The sequence below is a fragment of the Neomonachus schauinslandi genome, chromosome 10 (assembly GCF_002201575.2).
Source record: "Neomonachus schauinslandi chromosome 10, ASM220157v2, whole genome shotgun sequence".
Taxonomy (NCBI): Eukaryota; Metazoa; Chordata; class Mammalia; order Carnivora; family Phocidae; genus Neomonachus; species Neomonachus schauinslandi.
The window spans coordinates 87,330,187-87,349,926 of NC_058412.1; the positions used below are offsets into that span (position 1 = coordinate 87,330,187).

The 19,740-nt window shown below is 42.1% G+C and overlaps 1 protein-coding gene across 1 annotated transcript in view; it reads left to right on the plus strand.

The window, feature by feature from the left end:
* SH3RF3 (SH3 domain containing ring finger 3) overlaps positions 1–19,740 on the plus strand; it is a 383,766-nt gene that overhangs the window by 292,446 nt on the left and 71,580 nt on the right. Inside the window, exons 7-8 of the mRNA XM_021680271.1 lie at positions 920–1,090; positions 3,393–3,640. Of these exons, the coding sequence (XP_021535946.1) occupies positions 920–1,090; positions 3,393–3,640 (419 nt within the window). The remainder of the gene's footprint in view (positions 1–919; positions 1,091–3,392; positions 3,641–19,740) is intronic.

Below are 19,740 nucleotides of genomic sequence, written 5' to 3' on the forward strand. Positions count from 1 at the left end.
AAAAAAAAAAAAGAAGAAGAAGAAGGTAGCGGGAGGGGAAGAATGAAGCGGGGGAAATCGGAGGGGTAGACGAACCATGAGAGACGATGGACTCTGAAAAACAAACAGGGTTCTAGAGGGGAGGGGGGTGGGAGGATGGGTTAGCCTGGTGGTGGGTACTGAGGAGGGCACGTTCTGCATGGAGCACTGGGTGTTATGCACAAACAATGAATCATGGAACACTTCATCTAAAACTAATGATGTAATGTATGGGGATTAACATAAGAATAAAAAAAAAAATTAAAAAAAAAAAAAAAAAAAAAAAAAAAAAAAAAAAAAAAAAAAAAAGGGCCTTTGGGGTATCCTCCAGCTCAGACTGATTCAATGAAACAGTCAGGTAAGCCAGGGCCTAGTTAGATGAAACGAGGAAAATCCAGCCCAAAACATGCCTGGTTCATTTTTGGTTTTCTCTGGCTCAGAGCATCAGGCTTTAGATGGTGGGGCCCAAAGACCTGTGATCTAGTTCTGGCCCATCCTCCAGGACCTTGGATGAGTCACGTAGGCTCTCTGAGCTGTCGGATGGGAGGGTGCCTGCTTGCCCGGGTCAGCCAGCGCAGGGCCATGGAATGACCTGGACTCCAGGAGCAAAAGGTAGAGGTCTGTCTCCCCTCCCCCACCCCACCCCACATATACCTCTCAGGACCTGGTTCTCTAGGTGGGTGATCGCAGTGCTGCGTTCTCCCTCTTCCCTGTACCACCTCAGTGATGTAGCATGAAAATAGGTCAGGCACGGTGTGCACAAGCCCTGTAGGCATCAGCTACTCCTTTTAGGTGGGACTCATCCAAAGATGAGCCCACCTGTGATATAGGTGATGCCAGATGGCATATGCCCACCTCTGCCAGCCATCATTTATCCTTGGCCCTCCTCTTCTTCCCATAGGTACCTGGCGCTCTATGCTTACAAGCCCCAGAAGAACGATGAGCTGGAGCTGCGGAAAGGCGAGATGTACCGGGTCCTAGAGAAGTGTCAGGATGGCTGGTTCAAGGGGACGTCCCTGAGGACTGGGCTGTCTGGGGTGTTCCCAGGAAACTACGTGACACCCGTCTCCAGGTGAGGCTGGTGTCACTGCCCAGGAGAGGAGGAGCACATTCCCCATGTTCCCCTGCTGCTGGTTACTGCCTGGAGATCATGCTGTGGTCTGAGCAAAGCCAAAAACACACAGTCCAGAAGTCACAAGGGTTCCCCTGCCCACAGGGTTTTGCCGCGTGAGCTCAGAGCTCCCCTTGGGCGAGGGTTCCACGTGGCAAGCTTTTCCCCTTCTGAATTAGGTTTTGCTTGTCATTCCCTCAGCGGACTCTGGCTGTGAGGGGACAAGATGGGAGGAGAATGAGCTGGAGTCAGGGCAACAGCACCAAGTGGGGGTGGAAGATCACGAAGTGCGATGTGTGTGCGCACAGGTACCCGTGCCTGTGCGTCCAGTTGAGTACAGCTGGTGTGTGTGTGTGACACACATAAACCTGCTATGCATAAAACACATGTATGCATACATGCAAAGGAAAAACATACATTCTCAAAAGCTAACAATTGTTCCTGAGTGACGGCATTAGGAGTAATTAAAAATTTTCTTCTTCCTTGTGCTTTCCTATTTTTTGCAAATTTCCTGTTGTATCATTTTTATAAAACAGAAAATACAATCTAAAAAATTTGCTCAAGAAGTTATCTGGAGTTATCTGAGAATTTCCCACTAAGATGAGGGGTCCACTGTTGATTTTATTTGTCAGTCTCACCCGTGGAAACCTGTCATGGGCACAGCTCTGGGTTACCTGCAGCACAAGCACATCAACTGAAGACATGGCCCCTGGGTTTCTGCTCTCCCTGGGACAAGACTGACAGGAAAACAATTAAATAATGCCTAGAGCTTGCACTGTTGGCTACACTGATTCATACTTTTCAAAGCACCCAGAGGAGTGGTGCTGGCCATGATATGGGCTTGCTTGTATGTCATCGGGCCCTTCCTGGAAAGGCCCATAATTTGTGAGCCCACTTTATTCAAGTTTTAAAATTTTTTTCATAGGGTAAAAGTGAGTTCAATAGGTAGCAGATGTGATTTTTTTAAAAAGAATTCATGGGGCACCTGGGTGGTGCAGTCATTTGAGCATCTGACTCTTGGTTTCAGCTCAGGTCATGATCTCAGGGTCGTGAGTTCGAGCCCCATGTCAGGTTCCACACTTTGCGCAGAGTCTGTTTGAGATTCTCTCTTCCTCTCCCTCTGCCCCTTCCACTCGTTCTCTCTCTCTCAAATAAATAAATCTTTTAAAATATTCATGGTTTTGAATATTCTGGCCCACTGACAGAGTTCCTCCTTGCTAGAGGTGAATTTCAGGGCAGCTCTAGGGGCTCTGCCTATAGTCCCTGGATAGCTGAGTCCTTTTCCAGGAGGCCCTCTTCCCACGGCGGTTCTTCAGAAACCCTGACTTAGTGGGGCACAGCCCATCCCTGGCTGAAGTCCTGGTCCAGCGGTACCGAGCCACATGGGGTGGGGGCCCCCTGACCTGGCGATGGACCTGGCAGTGCCTGCTCTCACCCTCACGTGGCTTCTGGTGTCTCATGACCAAGACTCTGAGGGGACAGAAGGGGACTTGACCCAGCTCTTGGACAAATGGCAGATATTTGATCCCTGAAACTGAACCCACAGAAACTTCCGAGCCCCCAGATTCTGCCGTATCGTGTACACTCACCACCAGTGCATGAGTTTGGTGCAAGTACACGGGGGTCAAAGGGCTACAGCCCATTTTCAGAGTTGCTGTGTTCTCGTATTTCTTAAACACTGGAAACTGTTTTCATCTGGAAACTTGGGGTGAAAGGGCGTCTATTTCTGGTATGACACTGCAAGTTCCCTGACATCCCTCAGAAGGACCGTTTCCCAGAGGCCCTTTCCCAGAAGCCAGCAGAAACGAGAAGGCGGCCGTGTCCCGAGGGGCATAGGTCCTTGCCACGGCTTCCCACCACATGCCAGATATGTCCAAGCCTCGTGGGATGTGGCTGAGTCATCCACTCTTTCTGGATGTGTGTGGGGACGGACACAGCTACATATTAGACCGAATCAGGGCAGTAGCTCTGGTACAAAATATTTGATTGATATTGATTCTTAGGGTTCTTTTGTTGTTTCTTAACTATTTACATTGAAAGTTAGCCCCCATGAAGGTTTTATAAAGGGTGCTCCACTGCCAAGCTTGAGCTCAGGGCATCATTTGCCTACAGGATTATCTTGGCATTCTTTTAGTATTTGTGCCCTGGGCTGTGTGGCCTTCATCTCTCAGAGTTGGGAGGTAAGAGTGGGCCTTTATTAATGGCCTGTACTGTGTGGTTTCATCTGTGACCTCACCTGACTGATTCTGTTTTATTTCCTCAGGGCTCCTGTAGGAGGGGCTGGGCCACCCCGCAATAATGTCGTTGGAGGGTCCCCGCTGGCCAAAGGGATGGCCACAACCATCCACCCAGGTGGTGGAAGTCTGAGCAGCCCAGCTACTGCCACAAGGCCGGCCCTTCCCCTCACCATCCCCCAGGCCCAGCACCAGGCAGCTTCTCCCCCAATGAGCAGTTGCCTGCGGCACACAGCCCAGCCAGCCACCAGCCAAGCCCGGGGCACTGTCCCCACAGGTATGTGCCACCCCTGAGGACTCACTCAGTAGGACAATTTGACAAGGGGTTCTTGTGAGAAACATTACAACCCAGGCTTCAAGCAGTCCAAGATGGGGCAAGTTGTATTTGCTTATTATGATCATAAGCTTCTGCTAATCTCCAAGAAATGTATTGACTTATATTACCCTGTCCTGGCAACTGAAATGGATTAGAGAATTTACAAATATTGATACACTTCACTGTAGCAAGACGACTGCATGGACTCATAGGATTAACACTTGCACCGGGGTCTGGGCCAGCCCCACAGGCCTTCCACGTGCTGGGCCCTCGGGGGCTTCCCAGCTAGGCAGCTTCTCCCCGGACGGAGCCAGAGTGCTCCTTCTCTGGAGCGCTTTGAAGCTAGAAGCAATGATGGTCATTGACCCTTCACCTTTATGCCAGCTTTTTCAATAGCCAGGCTGACATAGTTTAAGGAAAAGCCAGTTGATCCCAGGACAGTGTGAGATGAAGAGAAATTACAGGGTGGATCTTACAGGCATAAAGAAGGTCAACATATCTGGCTTGGAAGCTTAGGCCTGAGCCATTAGGAACTGCTGAAGTGTGGCTCGTAGTGCCCCTGGGAGCCCACACCAGTTGCCTTCCCAAACCGTGGCGCCAACGACAAAGTCGCTGTGCTGTGTAGCTACCCAGGACAGCGGGGTGTGACTCTCAGTTTCATTTAAATGACAGAATTCCAGCTCCAACCTCAACCTTACTCTCTCAGAAATCATCTATCTTCTCCTCAAAGTAAGACTTAAAGGACAAAAAGTGTCAATTCTCTGGAGCAATAAAATACACGATTTTTTAGAATCTAGCCAGCCAGGAGCTGGTCCGTTAGAAGTGCTCCAGAAGGCACCTTCTCAAGTGTGAAAAGTCGAGATAATACTTAGCACAGCAGGGGCCATATTTTCTCCCAAGTTGCGGCTAATGGGACAAAAGGGTGGGAGAGGGCTGCCCACCTGTTCACTTGTTGGGAAAATTGGCCTGCACATTCCCATGTTGGTGCCAGTCGGGTTTGCATGCAGCAGCAAGGACTGCTGAGACCATTCAGGTGTCCCTGAGTGTGACATGAACCACCCTGAGTGTTTTAGAGGACCACTTCAGTCAGCATGCCCACTGACAAAACAGGACCCCATTCCCTGCTCTTAGCTCCCACACACTGGCGGGAGGCATGCTGCCGGGCAGGAAGGCGTTGGGTGCTGGTGGAGGAGGTCCAATGTGGGGCATTTGGTGATGGGGGAGACTGGGAAAGGCTCCTCAGAGGAGGTTGATCCCAGACTAAGCAGCAAAGTAACACTCAATTAAGAGAACAAAGAAGGGCATCATTTGAAGCAGGAGGAAAGGACTAGTCAAACAAACAGAAGTGACAGAAAGCACATCTTATGCAACCAGCTACAAGCAATTCAGTGAAGATAGAGTGAACACAGGTCTGGCTGAAGTCATGAGCTTGAGACCTATGTTTGGAGGCTGGGCTGCCACTGTTGTTGCTTGCCTCAGTTTCTCCCTCTGTAAAATGGCACTTACCTCTGGGGCATTGAGTGGGGACAGCCTAGTATAGCGTATCTAGTGTGTATTCAGTACGTGTAGCTGGATACAATGAGTATCACTGGAGTACTCCGTGCACGAGAGTCCAAAAAGTAAAAATAAATTATTACCGAAGGATCTAGGGGGTTGAATTCTCTCATGAAAGCAATGGGGAACCACCAAGGGATTTTACACAAGAGGGACAGCACTTTACCAAATTTATCACCAGGCACAGTAGGGAGGATGAGTTGCTGGGGCAGCCTGAACCTGGGAGCCCCTAGAGAGGTACTGCTCTCCCCAGGGGAGAGGTCACAAAGGGCCCAGACCCAATAAGTGGGGCTGCAGAATTGAGACAAATGACAAGATTTAGGAGGAAGAACGGTAATGACTTGGAAATGGGCTAATGCTCGGGAAGAGCAAGGAACCAAGTCCAGTTGCCAGGTTTCTGGACCAGTGACTGGGAGAAAGACAATGGAATCCCCAGCCTAGAAGAAACAAGAAGGGATGGGTTTATGGTGGAAGACAATGATATATGGCTTTGCAAAGTGCAATGGGTGCTAATCATCCTGTGGCCCATGCACTGATTTGGATCCCTGTCCTTCCCTGGGGCTCGCATCCCATGTGTCAATCCCGCCTCACCATGGTAGAAGGCTGATCCTGCTGGTCCAGCTCACCTTATAGATAAGTGCAAACACATGACCTAGATGCTGGGAACAGACATGCCTGCATGAGGGGCCGTGTGGATCCCTTTTGAGAGAAGGTAGTGGTGAAAACATCCAGCTTTTCAGGGGCAGCAGGGTGGACATCTGGTGTCTGGTGCCAGTCATCAGTGGGTGCAGGGTGGACTTCTGGTCTCCAGTGCCCAGTCATCAGTATGTACAAGGTGCATATCTGGTGTCCACTGTCCAGCCTCATTCTGGATAGTGTCCATTTCCTGCAGCAGTGGGATCTGCACCAAAGAGGCTCCATGGGTGGGCTTGGCACTGTCTTGGTTATAGAGTCTCCAAGACTGTGCCATCCCAAAGACTCTGTAAGTGCCTAATGGGCTTTCATAGATGTCTGTTTTGCTTACATTCGCCAAGAATGAGTTCTGTTTTTGCATCTCTGGCCCACAGGGAAGAACTAGTTGTCTTTATACCCAAGAGTTCTGCAATAATATTATCTGGTGCCAGCCATCTTGCCCCCAACAATTACCTCCCAATGAGCCGTGCTTGTAACATGGCTTAAGTTCACCTGATGGTGTTTATTGGTAAGCCTCTAGCTAGACATACAGCCACTATATGGCCAAGTGATTGAGTGAACCCACAGCAGGGCTTCCTGACTGGTTTTCCATGACTGGGTCAGAAGTACCCAAGATCCTGACCTCATTGACCCTTGGAACACCCATGCAGGACCTGGGGCAGCTAAAGTCCCAGGTTGGGTCCCTTCTGGCTATAAACATCTCATCCATTCACCCCAGTGTGCCACACACACGTTTCTATGTGCACCATGGTATGGAGAGTTTGGGCAGCCCAGGTCCTCACTGAGAGTGAATATCCCAGCATAGTAGCCCTGGGTTATCTGCACAAAATGCCAATATGATGGCCTTTCTAAGCCATGCCCTGCTAACAACTTTACCAGCTCAAAGAAGAAAATGAGACCTGCCAGTCATTTCTCCCTCTATGGAATAACAAGCAGAAGTGAAAGAAATTGGCATGGCTAGGGGCAGTACAACATTGCATCTCAGTCATTGATCACCATAGTAACCACCATGGTGTGACAAGCATTCTCTTCCATCAGTCTAATTTTACATACGGGAGGAGCAAGGCACAGGATGTTTAAAACAGCTTTCCCAATGCATTCCAACCTCACGCTTGTCCCCACACTCTTGCTGTCACAGTCAAATTAAAGAATGGCTCCTACCACATCATATCAGTAAATTAAATGCCATTGAGTTCCCATAGCATTTTCCACTTCATTCTGCATTTAGAGAGAAAAAACACACTGTTGACAGTACAAGTAATGGATTGTTCACTGCAGTAATTGCCCATTTCAGCAGACCCCAACCCAGGCAGCTGAGAGGCATTTCATCAGTGTTCTCATCTTGAGCCAAAGTCAGGCAGTTTGACAAAGGCTTAATTGCATTGGCCATAGCATCCAATATGATTTGTTCTGCTTGATTAATGTAACTCCTTTTTCCAAGGGCAGAGCTCTCCCTGTAAAGTGCCAGTGATCACACATCCTCATATCAGTGTTTAGCAGGGGCAAGAGCCTTGTACAGCCATTTATTCATCAGAAAAGAAAAAAAAAAAGCACTGAAAAAGAGGTAGATACTCTGCTAGGCTCTGGAAATGCAGAGAAGATCCACATAAACCCCAGTTCTACACCCAGTTAAAGAGAGCGACAAGAAAACAAATTCTTGCAATAGAGTTTGAAAAGCACTATAGTGGAGGGTAGTAAGAAAGCATGGAGGAGAGATATGTAACAGATTGGGAAGGAAAATGAGATTGGAAAATTTTCAAGAGGTGGTGATCCTGCCTTGATTCTTAAAGTACAAATAGGAACTATCTGAGCAGACAAAGCACAAAGAGAGTTCTAGTAGAGGGACTAGCAAGGACAAAGATGTGGCAATGAGAAATACCAGTTTCTGTTTTGGGTAACTATTTATTTTGATGTGACTGAAACAAAAGGCATGGAAGGAGAAGACCAGGGTGTTGGTGACAATTTTTCTGCAGAGGCAAAATTTAATTTTAGGTCTTAAGGCTGGCATGCAGCAGGGGGTGAGGTGAGGGTGGAAGCATGGGGCAAGCTCTGAAGCTGGGAGAGGACTGGTGAACTTGAAAACTCTTAGATGAAGTCAGGGTGGAAGGACAAAGAAAGGAGAGGATGAATGGCACTGGCAAAGCTGAAAGGGAAGTAGGGAAAGATCATGGAGGTTCCTTTAGACCATGTTGTGCAATTTTGATTTATATCCTAAGGGACACATCAGAGGGTTTTAAATAATAGATACAATTGGATTTTTGTATCTAAAGAATAAAGCCAGGCTTCTGCTTATGACCAACCTAAAGTAATGAGGACAGGATTTATCATCCCACCAGAAACAATTTACAAGAATAACAGTTTGCAAGATGCCAAACATTAGAAAACCAAGGACAGTGATCCATGAGAATAGGAAACGATGAGGTGAGCCCCAGCTTACTGTCTGGAGAGAGGTTCCAGACTGTGGCACAGGGAGGGGTAACAAAGTGGAGCACAGCGGGCTTCCTGATGTGAGGATGTGGAGTGAGAGTCTGGATGACCGAAGTGGCTGGAATTTGAAGGACAGAACCTAGAGAGGAGAGGACTGCACAGAAAGAAAACCCCAGAGTATGCAGGGTGTCCTCTTGAGTAGTATACTGATAAGTAATCAGCATATGCATGTGAGGAAACTGTGCAAAGCCAGGGAAACTATGAGGAAAAGGATCAGTGCTGTCAGTGCCCAGCATTCACAAAGAGCTGGAAATAGTACCCATTCCACCAGCCAGATGAAAAAAACTGTTCACAGAACATTGAGTAGTCTATGCAGAAGGGCTTTCCCTCGGTCCCTAGACTAACCACTGTTCTAGTCCCACCCAACTAGTCTTAAAAACAAACTCAAAAAGATCAAACTGTTTCCAATTCATTTAACTGTTACGGAGAACTGAGCTCAAGAGTTGATAGGACTGCAAAAATATCCAGCTCTCAACAACATAAAAACAACAATGTCTGATATCAATAAAAAATTCCTAGGCACACAAAGGAAAATATGACCCACAATGATGAGATAAACCAGTCAGTCAGAACTGACCCAAATGTTAGAATTAGCAGATAGAGGTAAAAACAGATATTATAATTGTATTTATTATTATGTGCTCATATATTATAATGTGCTCAGAAAATTAAGTAGAAACATGGAAGATATTTTAAAAACCCAAACCAAACTTCTAGAAATAGAAACTACAGTGTGTGAAATCAAGAATACAGTGGATGGAATTAATGGCAGATTAGACATTACTAAAGAAAATATTGGTGAACTTGAAGATATAGCAATAGGGACTATGAAAAATGAAACACAAACATAAAAGAGAACTTTTAAAAATTAGCATCAGTGAGCAATGACAACTTCAAGTTGCCCAGTATATGTGTAATTGGAGTCTCCAAAGTAGAAGAGTGAAAGGTGAGATAGAAAAATTATTTGAGAAATAATAAATCAAATTGTTCTACATTTGATGAAAACTACAAACTCACAGATCAAAGACAGCTGGTGGGCCCCAAGCACAAGAAACATGGGGAAAACTACACCAAGGCAAATTATAATCAAATAGTTCAAAATCTGTGATAAAATCTTAAAAAGCAATAAGGAAAGAAATGATACATAAAGTAGGAAAAATTAAGGATGACCGTATATTTCTTGTCAGGAACACTTAAGTGAGAAAATAGTTGAGTAATGGAAAGAAGTACTGAAAGAAATAAATCTGTCAAGTTAGCATTCTATTCCCAGCAAAAGTTTCTTTCAAAATGAAAGCAAAATAATCATTCACACATAATAAAACTAAAAGATTTCATTACCAATAGACCCACATTATGAAAAATGTTAAACAAAATTCTTTAGGAAGAAGGAAAATGATATCAGATGGAAATGTGGGTATATAAAAGGGAGTGAAGGACACAAGAAATGGTAACTGCATATATAAATAAGTTTTTTTCTGATTATTTAAATATCTTTAAACTATAACAAACTGTTTAAACAAAAATAAAAGCAATGCAGTTTGGCATTTAAAACACATGTACCCCAATGTTTATAGCAGCAAGGTCCACAATAGCCAAAATATAGAAAGAGTCCAGATGCCCATCGACAGATGAATGGATAAAGAAGATGTGGTGTGTATATATATAAATATATATATAAATATATATATACTCACATATATATGTACATATGTATGTATACACACACATACATATACACACAATGGAATATTACTCAGCCATCAAAAAGAATGAATCTTGCCATTTGCAATGATGTGGATGGAACTAGAAGGTATTATGCTAAGTGAAATAAGTAAGTCAGAGAAAGACAAATACCATATGATTTCACTCATATGTGGAATTTAAGAAACAAAACAGATGAACATAGGGGAAGGGAAGGAAAAATAAAATAAGATGAAAATTGAGAGGGAGGCAAGCCAGAAGAGATGCTGATCTAGGAAACAAACTGAGGGTTGCTGGAGGGGAGGTGGGTGGGGGGAAGTGGTAACTGGGTTAAGGGGTTACTGCATTAAGGAGGGCACTTGATGGAATGAGCACTAGGTGTTATATGCAACTGATGAATCATTAAATTCTACCCCAGGAACTAATAATACAGTTATGTTAAATAAAGTGAATTTCAATAAAGAATTAAAAAACACATGTAAAAGTAAAATGTATAATGGTAAATGTAGCATTTGGGGTAGATTTGGAGGTTGGGAATGGAGAAATATACTATTACACTATACTATTATATACTATTACACTATTATAAGTATGTTCTTATACTAGGTGTGAAGAGTTATGGAATCACTTGTAGGTAGACTATGATAAATTAAAGACATAAGCAAGCACTCAATATCAAAACAGTTACAGCAAATAAGCTGACAGAGGAGGTAAAATGGAATCACAAAAATTTCTAATTAATCCAAAAGAAGGCATAAAAAGAGAGGAAAGGAGACAAAGAATGCATGGGTAAAATAGTAAACATATAGTAAAGTCTAGTAGGTTAAACCTGGTCATAAAAATAAATATAAATGGTCTAAACAACTTTAAATAGAATGCAGAGATTGTCAAGTACTATTTAAAAAAAAAAAGACAAAACCTAACCATATGCTGTGAACAGGAAACATATTTTAATACTTTAAATATAAAAACACGAATAAGTAAAAAAGCAAAAAGAGGATCAAGATATACAGTTGATTCTCATTATTCACAGTAGCTATGCTGTATAAAGTTTCCATGGACACTATATTAGTGAATACTAAACTATTGCTCCTAAGTGAAATACATGCATGTGTGAGTGTCTCACAGAGATTATAATCTTAAATACTAAAAATAAGTCATTCTGGTAGATTCTATTTATTTTACAAAAGAGAAACTAAGGTTCAGAAGTGACTGCCCAAGGCCACCCTACTAACAGGTGACAAACAGGATTCACACCTGTCCAGTCAGTCCCAGAGCTGGAGCATCTTGCATTGCACCGCCCTACCCCCTCCCATCTCTGTCCCTCAGCATCTCTGTATGAGCTTCAACAAGAAGGAAGAGCATCATCTTGTTGCACCTCAGCTGGGAAAATGTGTCAGTGACTCCAATTTTTTGTTAGTATGAGTATGTCTGTGAATGACTACAAAAGCAACACAGGTATTGATTTGGGGATTACAAATCAATTGTAGCTAGTAGGTGACTTTGCACATATAGAATCTATGGATAATGAGGATCAAATGTACCATGCTAATGCTACTAAAATGAAATCTGAAATGGTTATATTAATATCAGAGTAGAATTTAGAACAAAGAATATTATTACTATATGAATGGCAATTTCATAATAATAAAAGGGTCACTTCATCAAGAGGACTAAATATTTATGCCCAAATAACCAAACTTCAAAATATATAAGCAATTACTGGTAGAACTGCAAGGAGAAATAAATAGACTAATCCACAATTATAGTCAGAGATTTCAATAATTCTCCCAATAATTGACAGAACAAATAGAGAGAATATTGGTAAGAACACAGAACATTTTAGCAAGCTATAACCGATTTGACCTAATTGACATTTATGGAGCGCTACACCAACAGCAAAATACACATCCTTTTCAAGTGAACAAAGAACATTTACCAACATAAACCACATTTGGGGCCATAATATTTATTTATTTATTTATTTTTTTTTTTTTTTTTTTTTTTTAAAGATTTTATTTATTTATTTGAGAGAGAGAATGAGAGAGAGCACATGAGAGGGGGGAGGGTCAGAGGGAGAAGCAGACTCCCCGCCGAGCAGGGAGCCCGATGCGGGACTCGATCCAGGGACTCCAGGATCATGACCTGAGCCGAAGGCAGTCGCTTAACCAACTGAGCCACCCAGGCGCCCGGGGCCATAATATTTAAATCTCAATAAATGTAAAGGGATTCAAATCTCACAAATTACATTCCCTGACTACAATACAGATGAATTAGAAATTAATAATACAGAGATATCCCCAAATATTTGAAACTAAATGGCACACACACTTAAAAGAAACCCTTGGATGAAAGAAGAAATCAAAAGTGATTTTAGAAAGCATTTTGAACTGAATGAAAATGAAAATACAGCATATCAAAATTTGTGGGATGCCACTTAAGCAGTACTTACGGGGAAATTAATAGCACTAAACACCGATGTTAGGGAAAAAAGATCTCAAATCTAGTCAGCTCAGTTTTACTTTAAAAAACTAGAATAAAAAGAGCAAAGGAACCATAAAAGAAGCTGAAAAAAGTCAGTGCAGAAATAAATGAAATAGAAAACAGAAAAACAATAGAGAAAATCAATGAAACCAAAATTTAGTTCATTGAAAAGATCAGTAATAAAATTGGTAAGCATCTAGCCAGAGAGATAAAGAATATGGAGAGAATACACAAATTATCAATACCAGGAATAATAGATTTTACAGAATAATAAGGGATTATTAATTTACTTCAGATTTTACAGAATAATAAAGTACTATAGAAAATGCCAATAAACTCAGTAAGTTAGACAAAACATAAATTTCTTTAAAAACAGAAATTAATAAACTTAAGAAACAATAAATAACCTGAATAGGCCTATGTCTATTAAAATTGAAATTGAACTAGTTAAAAGCTTTCCACAAAGAAATCTCCAGGCCTGAGTGGCTTTGTTGTTAAATTATACCTAATGGTTAAGGGAAAAAATACAACAATTCCATTGAAACTCTTCCAGAAAATTGAAAAGAAGGGAGAATATTTCCTAACTCTTTCTATAAGGCTAACTTTATCCTCCTACCTAAACCAGACAAAGGCACTGAAAGAAAATAAAACTACAGACAAATATCACTCATAAACATAGATGTAAAAACTCTAAACAAAATTTTAGCACTCAATTACAGCAATAAATAAAAACGATAATACATCATGACCAAGTAGAGTTTCCCCTAGGAATTCAAGGTTTGACTTATATTTATTTATTTATTTATTTTAAAGATTTTATTTATTTATTTGACAGAGAGATAGCGAGAGCAGGAACACAAGCAGAGGGCGCCCAAGATTTGACTTACATTTAACAGTCAATATAATTTACTGTATTAACAAACTGAAGAATAAAAATAATATGATCAATTCAAAAGATGTGGAAAAAAAATTTTTTTTTTACAAAATCCAACACACATTCCTGATTAAAAACTGTCAGAAAATGAGAAAATAGAAGTGAGCTGCTCAGCCTGACAAAAGGCATCCACAGCTAACCTCAAACTTAATAGTGAGAGACTGAAAGCTTTCCCCTGAGATCAGGATTAAACAGGGATATCCACTCTTGCCACTTATATTCTATATTGTACTGTAAGTTCTAGCCAGAGAAGTTAGTCAAGAAAAAAATATAAAAAGCGTGCAGATTGGAAAGGAGGGAGTAAAATTATGTCTATTTGCAGGTAACATGATCTTGAATATAGAAAACCCTGGGGAATCCACACTCACACAAAGAGCTTTCTTTACAGCTAATAAATGAGTTCAGCAAGGTTGAGGATCCAAGATTAATATACAAAAATCAACTGTATTTTTACATACTAGTGAATAATTGAAAATTGATGTTTTAAAAAATGATGGCAATTTTAATAACATAAAAAATATAAATTATTTAGGGATATATCTGATAAAAGAAGAGGAAGACTTGTCCAGGGCGCCTGGGTGGCTCAGCCGTTAAGCGTCTGCCTTTGGCTCAGGTCATGATCCCAGGGTCCTGGGATCGAGTCCCACATCTGGCTCTCTGCTCAGCGGGAAACCTGCTTCTCCCTCTCCCACTCTCCCTGCTTGTGTTCCCTCTCTTGCTGTCTCTCTCTCTTTGTTAACAAATAAATAAAATCTTAAAAAAAAAAGACCTGTCCACTGAAAATTATCAAATATTACTAAGAGAAATTGAATAAGACTGAAGTAGAGCAATATATTTTATTCATGTGAGAAGACTTAATATTTCCAAAAATTTGACCTATAGATTCAATGGAATACCAATCACAATCCCACTCAAAGTTTTTGGAGAGATTAGTAATCTGTTTCTCAAATTCATATAGGCATGCAAAGAACCTAGAATAGCCAAAACAGCCTTGGAAAAAAACAACAAATTGGAAGGCTAACACTGATTTCAAGCCATTTAGGCTACAGTAATCAAGTCCGTGTGATATTGGTGATAAGCAGTGGATACTCTTTCTGAAAACAGAAACATGCCCATTAAATTTGCTGACAGGTGGAGTCATAGTTGATCTTATTCAGATAATGTTCGATGGAATGAAAGTGATAAACCATATTTCAGTAGACTGAGAAGTGAGTCAAGGACTCCTGGGTAGTATGGGATAGTGAGTTCATGTGGAAATCCCCCATTCTCTCTGTTTTAAACACAAAGAGGTTTCTTTGTTTTTAAATTTTTAAAAAGTCAACTGTATGGATCTAAACAAAATGGAACACACAATAGCAAGTGGGGTTGAAGCATTGGCTTACTGGAATGAAAAGCAGGCATTGTTGGCTGACTTTCAACTCCTGCAAGAGAAAATGGACAGGAAGTCTCTGGTGAGTATCAGAGGACCAGAGCCAAGTGCAATGGTTTGAACAGCTGCAGTCTCTTCCATTCTCGGGGAATGGTTAATACTGAGCTGCTCCCTAGGGTATGGGAGAGGATAGAGAATGCCACCTTGGCATGGAGCTGAGTTTGGCTCTGGCCTGAGGACCAGAGCCCAAACCATCCAGTTACACCTGGTTCTGAGAGGAGGCCCCAGAGGACCATGCAGAAACAATGACTAAGGATACAATAGCAATGAGACAGTCATGCTCAAGAGGAGCTTGCACACGGAAATCTCAAAGCACAAGGGAAACACTAATGCATAAAAGATAGCCAATAAACTGAAGAAATGGGAGAAAAATCTGAAAAAGTCTTTGCTATCAGTATATTTAAGATCCTGTAGGGGTGCCTGGCTGGCTCAGTCAGTAGAGCATCTGACTCTTAATCCTGGGGTCCTGAGTTCAAGCCCCACATTGGGCATGGAGCCTAGTTAAAAAATAAAAATAAATGAAAATAAAAGATCCTCTAAAAGGGAAAAGAAAGAATAACATCTACTCTCCCCCTCCCCCCAAAAAGAAAGAAAAAACAGGGTGTTATAAAGGAGAAAAATTGGATGGATAGCTATGAATCAGAAACTGATGGATATGAAAAAGAACCAACTTGAAGTTTTGGAGAGGGAAAAATATATTTATTTAAATACAAAATCTCTATAGGTAACATGAACTCTAGCCTGGACACAGTTGAAGATGGAAATTAGTGATACTAGAAAGCTGTATAGGGAATGTATCTGGAACACAGAGCAGAGATGAAAACTGCCATTAAAGCAAATACAGATCATGCAAAGAACTGAATGAAAAGTAAGAAAGAACCAATGCAGACACTATTTCAAGAATACTAGGTATAAAGAAAAACAGAAAAAGGAGGTACTGGCCAGAAAGAAGACTGTTTTTGAAATGGGAGCTATAACTTGCTTAGTAAATTATGGGAGGAAAATTAATAGAGAAATTTAATACAGGCAAGAAGGGGATGAGCCAGGGGAAAGGATCAAGATGAGTGTGACAGAGTAGACCTCTTGGGACCTTGTATCCTTGAGACTGGAGGGCAGGGTGGGTCTGAATGTGGATGAGTTGAGAGAGGGGCTAGCCTGGCCTAAAGTTTGGGGGGTTGCCAATGTTCCATTTCATCCATGAAATGGGAAGTGATAAACCTGCAAATAAGAAAAGGGCAATGTTAATGGTAAGGTAAGTCATTTATTCATTCAACTACTCTTTATAAAGCACATGTGGGAGGGGGCGGAGCAAGATGGTGGAGGAGGAGACCTGGATTTCATCTCCTCTCAGGAATTCAGCTGCATAGGGATCAAACCATTCTGAACACCTACAAACTCAACAGGAGTTCGAAGAAAAGAATAGCAACAACTCTCTGAACAGAAAAGCGAACACTTTCTGGAAGGTAGGACGTGCGGAGAAGTGAATCTGAGGCGATATTCGGGAGGATAGACAGCGGGGAGGGGCCTCCGTAGGCCGCTTCTGGCAAGTGATAGAGCCGGGGGAGCACAAAATCGGAACTTTTAAAAGTCTGCTCCACTGAGGGACGTCACTCCGGTGTCTAAGTGGGGGGTGGAACCCTCCGGGACAGTGTGGTCTCAGGACCCTCGGGGTCACAGAAAGATCGGGGGTGCCTGAGTGCAGCAGAGCTCCCAGGTAATGGAGCAGGGAAGCCGGCTGCAGAGAAGGAGCTGATGAGTGGGCTCTCAGCTCGGGGTTGCCATAAACCGTGATCCACGGCACAGTCGGGCCACTGCTCCTCCAGCGGGGACCCAACAAGCGGCAGATCCGAGGAGACTCACCTTCCTCCCCCTGGAGGAGTGGCGCGGGCGCGCACTGCAGGGATCTACTGGGTTTGGAGACTCCACCCGGGGTCGGGTGCCAGAGATAGAAACGCGCGGTCACAGGCCGGGTGAGCACGGAGTGCGGCCGGAGACCGGGGAGACGGGAGTGACTGACTGCTTTTCTCTGGGGGCTCACTGAGGAGCAGGGCCCCCGAGTTCTCGGCTCCTCCGGGGTGGAGATTGGGAGGCCACCATTTTCACTCTCCGCCTCCAAAGCTGTACGGAAAGCTCGCAGGGAACAAAAGCTCCGGAGAGCAACCCGAGCAGATTACTTAGCCTGGACTGGGCAAGGGCGGGGCAATTCCGCCTCCGGCAAAGGCTTTTGGAAACCACGGCAACAGGCCCCTCCCCCAGATGATCAGCGAGAACAGCCAGCTAAGACCAAGTTTAACGATCAATGAGAACGGCAGAATTCCAGCACTAGGGGAATACTGCACATAGAATTCATGGCTTTTTTACCATGATTCTTTAGTCTTTCAAAGTTAATTTTTTTAACTGTCCTTTTTCTTTTCTTTTTTTTTTTGAATTTTTCTTTTTCCCTTTTTCAACCAACATCTTATCAATCCCTTTTTTAAAAAACATTTTTATTTTTCATTTTTAGAGTCATATTCTATCCCTTCATAGTAGTTACCCGTATTTTTGGCATATATATATAAGTTGTTCTCTCTTTAAAATTTTGAGATAGGTTCTTCTAACAGATCAAAGTATGCCCTAAATCTCTAGTATATGTTTTTTTTCTACTCCCTTGCCTGATCACATTCTCTCCCTTTTTTTTTCTTTTTTCTTTTTTTAAATCCTCGTCTTTCTTTTTTCAAACAACTTATCAATTCCTTTTATAAAATTTTTTATAATTTCCATCTTTACAATCATATTCCATCCCTTCATCATATCAACCCTTATTTTTGTACATATATAAGTTTTTCTTTCTTTAAAATTTTGGGAGGCACTTTCTTCTAACAGACCAAAATACACCCAAAATCTAGTGTGTGGCTCTGATCTATATACCAGCCTAGATCATATTTGATCACATTCTGGTTTTTTGTTGTTGTTGTTTTGTTTTGTTCTGTTTTTGTTTGTTTTTATCTTCACCTTTTTCTTTTTCTTTTTTTTTCTTTTTCTTTTTTCTCTCTTTCCCTTCCTTTTCCCACTGCTTCAGGTCTTTTCTGATTTGTTTAGAGTATATTTTCTGGGGACGTTGTTACTCTGCTAGCATTTTGTTCTCTCATTAATCTATTCTCCTCTGCACAAAATGACAAGACGGAAAAAATCACCTCAACAAAAAGAACAAGAGGCAGTACCTACTGCCAGGGACCTAATCAATATGGATATTAGTACGATGTCAGATCTAGAGTTCAGAATCATCACTTTACAGATACTAGCTGGGCTTGAAAAAAGCATGGAAGTTATTAGAGAAACCCTTTCTGGAGAAGTAAAAGAACTAAAATCTAACCAAGTTGAAATCAAAAGGCTATTAATGAGGTGCAATCAAATATGGGGGCGCTAACTGCTAGGATAAATGAGGCAGAAAGGGAATCAGTGATATAGAAGACCAAATGATGGAAAATAAAGAAGCGGACAAAAAGAGAGATAAACAACTACTGGATCACGAGGGCAGAATTCGAGAGATAAGCGATACCATAAGACGAAGCAACATTAGAATAATTGGGATCCCAGAGAAGAAGAAAGAGAGAGGGGGGCAGAAGGTATAATGGAGCAAATTATAGCAGAGAACTTCCCTAATTTGGGGAAGGAAACAGGCATCAAAATCCAGGAAGCACAGAGAACCCCTCTCAAAATCAATAAAAATAGGTCAACACCCCGACATCTAATACTAAAACTTACAAGTCTCATAGACAAAGAGAAAATCCTGAAAGCAGCTCAGGACAAGAGATCTGTAACCTACAATGGTAGGAACATTAGATTGGCAACAGACCTATCCACGGAGACCTGGCAGGCCAGAAAGGACTGGCAGGATATATTCAGAGCACTAAATGAGAAAAATATGCAGCCAAGAATACTATATCCAGCTAGGCTGTCATTGAAAATTGAGAGATAAAAAGCTTCCAGGACAAAAAAAAACTAAAGGAATTTGCAAACACAAAACCAGCCCTACAAAAAATCTTGAAAGGGGTCCTCTAAACAAAGAGAGAGCCTAAAAGCAACATAGACCAGAAAGGAACACAGACAATATACGGTAACAGTCACCTTACAGGCATACAATGGCACTAAATTCCTATCTTTCAATAGTTACCCTGAATGTAAATGGGCTAAATGCCCCAATCAAAAGACACAGGCTATCAGACTGGATTAAAAAACAAGACCCATCGATATGCTGTCTGCAAGAGACTCATTTTAGAACCAAAGACAGCCCCAGATTGAAAGTGAGGGGGTGGAAAACCATTTACCATGCTAATGGACACCAAAAGAAAGCTGGGGTGGCCATCCTTATATCAGACAAATTAGATTTTAAACCAAAGACTGTAATAAGAGATGAGGAAGGACACTATATCCTACTTAAAGGGTCTATCCAACAAGAAGATCTAACAATTGTAAATATCTATGCCCGTAACATGGGAGCAGCCAATGATATAAGGCAATTAATAACAAAAGCAAAGAAACACATCGACAACAATATAGTAATAGTGGGGGACTTTAACACCCCTCTCACTGAAATGGACAGATCGTCTAAGCAAAAGATCAACAAGGAAATAAAGGCTTTAAATGACACACTGGACCAAATGGACTTCACAGACATATTCAGAACATTCCATCCCAAAGCAACAGAATACACATTCTTCTCTAGTGCCCATGGAACATTCTCCAGAAGAGATCACATCCTAGGTCACGAATCAGGTCTCAATTGGTACCAAAAGATTG